Raw genomic sequence first — 6,698 nt, 5'->3', positions numbered from 1 at the left:
GAAACATAGAAACATAGAAACTAGGTGCAGGAGGAGGCCATTCGGCCCTTCAAGCCAGCACCGCCATTCAATATGATCATGGCTGATCATCCAAAATCAGTACCCCGTTCCTGCCTTCTCCCCACAACCCTTACTCGATGGGCCGAAGGGCCTGTTTCCGCACTGTATCACTAAACTAAACTTAAACTGGACTACTGACAAACAATGCCCGCGGTCCCCCTTGTGAAATTATTCGGTGGACACGGTGGTGTGATGGCATAACTATTCGGTAATACCTCCCCGTGATTTTTCAGTGTTTCCCTGAACTGATTTTGCAATAGATGTGGCAATTTAAAATTGGCCAATTCTGGGGTCAGAGAGAATGAGGAAGTGGTTACAGATGTTAGAGGTCTGATCTTGAGTAACGTCCCGCACGGCTTGTAAACATCGCAGGCTCCCCATCACATTGACTCAGCACATGAACCATAACAAACGGTGACCTTCAGAGTCACGGAGCCACACAAGACCCTTCAGCCCACCTTGCCCCTGCTAACCATCAAAGGCCTATCCAAACCAATCCCATTGCCCCGCTAAAAAAAAAGACGCAAAGTGCTGGAGTAACTCAGCGGGTCAGGCAGCATCTGTGGAGAACATGGATAGGTGACGTTTCACAGAGTGCTGGAGTAACTCAGCGGGTCAGGCAGCATCTGTGGAGAACATGGATAGGTGACGTTTCACAGAGTCTTAGTATATAGATAGGCTAATATATAGTATATATAGTATATAGATAGTATATAAACAGTATATAAACAGATTAGTATATAGATAGGCTAAACATGGGCAGATGGGACTAGCCTAGATGGGGCACATTGGTCGGTAGTGACAAGTTGGGCCGAAGGGCCTGTTTCCGTGCTGTATGACTCCAGTAAAAAGTCCTCTCAACTTTCGAAGGTTCTGGATTATTTTTCTTTGAAAGAAAACAAGCAAGGTTTTAATGAAGGGCAACTTTCCACGTGAGATCAGAGATATTCATCAAGATAAGGTCACAATACAATTATCAAGACAAATATCTGCTTATGATGAATTGTAAATAACAAAGGTTCCATTCACACACAGCGCTATTAACAAAGAGTGATAATGGCAGTATATAAAGTGGGCGTCTGGGGTCCCACAACTCACTCTCTGCAAGATGGCCAAGCTTCTCATCTGTGCAGGTGAGCTGGCATTCCATGTAGATGCCTGTGTAGACCAGTAGATCTTTGCTCAAAGCTTCAATGAGTGAATTGGACAAAGTCTTGAGGGGGTGCAGCGTAGGTTTACTAGGTTAATTCCCGGAATGGCGGGACTGTCATATGTTGAAAGACTGGAGCGACTAGGCTTGTATACACTGGAATTTAGAAGGATGAAAGGAGATCTTATTGAAACATATAAGATTATTAAGGGGTTGGACACGTTAGAGGCAGGAAACATGTTCCCAATGTTGGGGGAGTCCAGAACAAGGGGCCACAGTTTAAGAATAAGGGGTAGGCCATTTAGAACGGAGATGAGGAAAAACTTTTTCAGTCAGAGAGTTGTGAATCTGTGGAACTCACAGAAGGCAGTGGAGGCCAATTCTCTGAATGCATTCAAGAGAGAGCTAGATAGAGCTCTTAAGGATAGCGGAGTCAGGGGGTATGGGGAGAAGGCAGGAACGGGGTACTGATTGAGAATGATCAGCCATGATCACAATGAATGGCGGTGCAGGCTCGAAGGGCTGAATGGCCTCCTCCTGCACCTATTGTCTATTGTCTTGGGCGATAAATGCTGCTCCTGTCACATCTTGGGAATGAACAAGTAAAACAGGGGGCGGCACGGTGGTGCAGCGGGTAGAGCTGCTGCCTCACAGCGCCAGAGACCCGGGTTCCATCCCGACTAGGGGCGCTGTCTGTACGGAGTTTGTACGTTCTCCCTATGGCCACGTGGGTTTCCTCCGTGTGCTCCGGTTTCGTCCCACACTCCAAAGATTTGTTGGTTAATTGGCTTCTATAAATTGTAAATTGTCCCTTGCGTGTGTAGGATAGTGTTCGTGTGCGGGGTGGTAGATGGTCAGTGTGGACTCGGTGGGCCGAGGGGGCCGGTTGCATGTTCCATGTTCCATGTTCTATGTTCTATGTTCCATGTTCCATGTTCCATATTCTACGTTCCATGTTCCATGTTCCATGTTCCATGTTCCATGTTCCATGTACTATGTTCAATGTTCCATGATCTATGTTCTTAACCTGCATTTTCGGGAGGAATCTGATGGTCATTCAGGACGGCTGTGGAGGCCAAGTCAATGGATATTTGTAAGGAGGTCATTGACAGGTTCACGATAGGTGCGGGTGTCGGGGGTTGTGGGGAGAAGGCTGGAGAATGGGGTTGAGAGGGAGATATAGATCGGCCACGATTGAGTGGCGGAGTAGAATCGATGGGCCGAATGGCCTAATTCTGCCGCTATAACGTATGAACGTATGAACTGACCCTGTGTTCTCTGTTCCAGCGGTGGTCTTGCTGGCCTGCCTGCAACTGGGTGAGTCTTTGTGCATTTGCAGCCTTGCCTTGCCTTGCGTTGCGTTGTGTGGGAGTGCCACAGAGGTATTGTTCTGACCACTCCCTGTCTCTCTCTCTTCCCCAGGCTCTGCTTACCGGCTGGTATGTTACTTTGCCAACTGGGCGCAGTACAGACCAGGGGCGGCGATGTACGTTCCCGATGACATTGACCCCTGTATGTGCACCCACCTCATCTATGCCTTCGCCGTCATGAGCAACAACAAGATTGTCACCTACGAGTGGAATGATGTGACTCTCTACCACTCATTCAATGCGCTCAAGTCCAGGTACCACAGCTCGTGAAGCACCTCACTGGCTAAACACACCGGGCACCAATGATTTTAGCAAGGAACTGCAGATAATAATAATAATAATAATAATAATAATAATACATTACATTTATATAGCGCTTTTCAAACACTCAAAGATGCTTTACAGAGATTTAGAGAACATAGGGAAGTGAATAAATAGATAAATAAGTAAACGAACAGAGAAAGGAGACAGAAGGTGAGGTGACCTTCAGTGGTTGAAGGCAGTACTGAACAGGTGAGACTTCAGTGATGTTTTGAATGTGGTGAGTGTGGAGGAGTCTCTGACGGTTTGAGGTAGTGAGTTCCATAGGGTGGGAGCAGCGATGGAGAAAGCCCTGTCCCCCCAGGATCTGAGTTTGGTCCGGATGGGGGGGGATAGGAGATTGGCAGCAGCAGAGTGGAGGGTGCAGGTGGGAGTGTGCCTGTGGAGGAGGTCGGTCAGGTAGGATGGGGCCAGGTTATGGAGGGCTTTGTAGGTTATGAGGAGGATTTTGTACTGGATTCTCTGGGGGATGGGGAGCCAGTGGAGTTTGTATACACTGGAATTTAGAAGGATGAGGGGGGATCTTATTGAAACATATAAGATAATTAGGGGATTGGACACATTAGAGGCAGGAAACATGTTCCCAATGTTGGGGGAGTCCAGAACAAGGGGCCACAGTTTAAGAATAAGGGGTAGGCCATTTAGAACGGAGATGAGGAAGAACTTTTTCAGTCAGAGAGTGGTGAAGGTGTGGAATTCTCTGCCTCAGAAGGCAGTGGAGGCCAGTTCGTTGGATGCTTTCAAGAGAGAGCTGGATAGAGCTCTTAAGGATAGCGGAGTGAGGGGGTATGGGGAGAAGGCAGGAACGGGGTACTGATTGAGAGTGATCAGCCATGATCGCATTGAATGGCGGTGCTGGCTCGAAGGGCTGAATGGCCTACTCCTGCACCTATTGTCTATTGTCTATTGTAAAGGACGGGGGTAATATGGTCACGGATCGGGGTGTGGGTGAGTAGACGGGCAGCGGAGTTTTGAATGTATTGAAGTTTACTGATGATTTTTGAGGGTGCGCCATAGAGGAGGCTGTTGCAGTAGTCCAGACGGGAGGTGATGAAGGCGTGGATGAGGGTTTCTGCAGCTGTGGAGGAGAGGGATGGACGGAGACGGGCAATGTTTTTGAGGTGGAAGAAGGCTGTCTTTGTGATGTGTTTGATGTGTTTGTCGAAGGAGAGGGTTTGATCAAAGATGATTCCAAGATTCCGGATGTGAGGGGAGGTAGATACTGGGAGACCATCAATGTTGAGGATGAAGTTTTGGGTGGATTTGGTGAGCGTTTTTGGACCAATGATGATGTTTCAGATTTGTTGCAATCTGGTTTAAACCGATGCTGGTTTAAACCGAAGATGGATACCAAACACTGGAGTAACTCAGCGGGACAGGCAGCATCTCTGGAGAGAAGGAATGGGTGACGTTTCAAGAAGGGTCTCAACCCGAAACGTCACCCATTCCTTCTCTCCAGAGATGCTGCCTGTCCCGCTGAGTTACTCCAGCATTTTGTGTCTATCTTCCCTGTAAACATAGATAGATCATAAGATCGTAAGTGATAGGAGAAGAATCAGGCCATTCGGCCCATCAAGTCTACTCTGCCATTCAATCACGGCTGATCTATCTTTCCCTCCTGACCCCATTCTCCTGCCTTCTCCCCATAACCCCTGACACCCGCACTAATCAACAATTAGACCCGGTGGACGAGGGGCCTGTTTCTGCGCTGTATCTCTGAACTAAACTGGACTGCAGCCACAGCCGTGGAAGAAGGAGCAGGTTCCTCCGGTAACCGGGACGCGGGGAATTCCCGGGATGGGGACGGCCATGTTTTAATTTCACCAACGAATCTCCAACAATCTGTTTAATCTCCAACAGGAACAAGGACCTGAAGACACTTCTCTCAGTGGGAGGCTGGAACTTTGGATCAATGAAGTGAGTGGCTGTGGGGGGGGGGGGGGGGGGGGGGGGGGAGTGGGGGGGGAGGGGGGAGGGGGAGTGGGGGGCAGGGGGAGGGGGGTCCACTCTGGGAGATGGAAGCAAGTGGGGAGAGTGGGTCAGCCACTGACCAGACTTTACCCCTCCTCCCTCCCTCCCTCCCTCCCTCCCTCCCTCCCTCCCTCCCTCCCTCCCTCCCTCTCTCCTCCCTCCCTCCCTCCCTCCCTCCCCTCCCTCCCTCCCTCCCTCCCTCCCTCCCTCCCTCCCTCCCTCCCTCCCTCCCTCCCTCCCTCCCTCCCTCTTCTCCCTCCCTCCCTCCCTCTCCAGGTTCAGTGCCATGGTGGCCACACCAGGTAACAGACAAACCTTCATCCAGTCGGTCATCACCTTCCTGCGGGAATACGGCTTCGATGGGCTGGACATTGACTGGAATACCCGGGGTCCAGGGGCAGCCCGTCCCGCGACAAACACCTCTTCACAGTCCTGACCCAGGTGGGAACGACACACACACACACACACACACACACACACACACACACACACACACACACACACACACACACACACACACACACACACACACACACACACACACACAAACACACACACACACACACTCACACATGCCCACACACACACGCACACTCATGCACACTCACACACACACACACTCACACACACACACACACACACACACACACATGCCCACACACACGCACACTCATGCACACTCACACACACACTCACTCACACACACACTCACGTCACTCTGTGCCCGTGTCTTGCAGGAGATGATGGCAGCGTTCGAGGCGGAGGGGAAGAGCTCCGGCCGGCCCCGGCTTCTGCTCTCGGCCGCCGTGGCCGCCGGCCGACCCACCATCCAGTCGGCCTACGAGGTCCCCCAGCTGGGAAAGTGAGTGGGGGGGGGGGGGGGGGGGGGGGCCTGGGGGAGAGTGGGGTTGGGGGAGGGAGGAGGGTGAAGGGGGGGGCGGTGTAGGGAGTGGAGGAGAACATCGGTGTGGAGGAAGGGGAAGGGGGAGAGGGGTGAGGAAGGGCATTGAGGGGAAGGGCATTGATGAGGGGGGAGATGCCAGAGGGGGGGTGGGGATGAATGGGATGGAGGGGGCTGGCAAGAGGGGAGGGGGTGATGAGAGAGGGGGGGGAAGGGGATGGGAAGGGGTTGTGAGAGGGAGGGAGTGGAGGGGGAGTGGAGAGGGAGAGGGAGGGGGTGGGGGGAGAGGGAGAGGGAGGGGGTGGAGGGGGAGGGAGGAAGTGGAGGGAGTGGGGGGAGAGGAGAGAGTGGGGGGGAGAGGGATGGAGTGGGGGAGAGGGATGGTGTGGGGGGGAGAGAGGGAGTGGGGGGAGTGGAGGGGAGAGGGAGGGAGTGTGGGGGGAGAGAGTGGGGGGGAGAGAGGGGAGGGGGTTGGGGGGAGAGAGGGAGTGGGGGGAGAGGGAGGGGGTGGAGGGGGAGAGAGTGGGGGGGAGAGGGAGGGGGTGGGGGTAGAGAGGGAGTGGGGGGAGAGGGAGGGGGTGGAGGGGGAGAGAGTGGGGGGGAGAGGGGGGGTGGGGGGAGAGGGAGGGGGTGGAGGGGAGAGAGGGAGTGGGGGGGAGGGAGGGGGTGGAGGGGGAGAGAGGGAGTGGGGGGGAGGGAGGGGAGTGGGGGGGAGGGAGGAGTGGGGGGGAGGAGGGGGTGGGGGGGAGGGAGGGGGTGGAGGGGGAGAGAGGGAGTGGGGGGAGAGGGAGGGGGTGGAGGGGGAGAGAGTGGGGGGAGAGGGGGGGTGGGGGGAGGGGGAGAGAGTGGGGGGGAGAGAGGGAGTGGGGGAGAGGGAGGGGGTGGAGGGGGAGAGAGGGAGTGGGGGGGAGGGAGGGGGTGGAGG

At 53.7% G+C, this 6,698-nt stretch overlaps 1 protein-coding gene across 1 annotated transcript in view; it reads left to right on the top strand.

Annotated features, from left to right (window-relative positions):
* The first annotated feature begins 1,168 nt into the window (after positions 1–1,168).
* The window catches only part of LOC144605244 (acidic mammalian chitinase-like), an 11,198-nt gene continuing 5,668 nt past the window's right edge, over positions 1,169–6,698 (top strand). The window contains 7 exon segments of the mRNA XM_078420340.1: positions 1,169–1,193; positions 2,498–2,527; positions 2,633–2,834; positions 4,762–4,818; positions 5,149–5,249; positions 5,252–5,313; positions 5,610–5,734. Of these exon segments, the coding sequence (XP_078276466.1) occupies positions 1,169–1,193; positions 2,498–2,527; positions 2,633–2,834; positions 4,762–4,818; positions 5,149–5,249; positions 5,252–5,313; positions 5,610–5,734 (602 nt within the window).

Source organism: Rhinoraja longicauda, chromosome 24 (genome assembly GCF_053455715.1).
Source record: "Rhinoraja longicauda isolate Sanriku21f chromosome 24, sRhiLon1.1, whole genome shotgun sequence".
NCBI classification, from domain to species: domain Eukaryota; kingdom Metazoa; phylum Chordata; class Chondrichthyes; order Rajiformes; family Arhynchobatidae; genus Rhinoraja; species Rhinoraja longicauda.
Note: the sequence above shows the minus strand (reverse complement) of the source record. Positions and strands in the feature narration are given on the sequence as shown.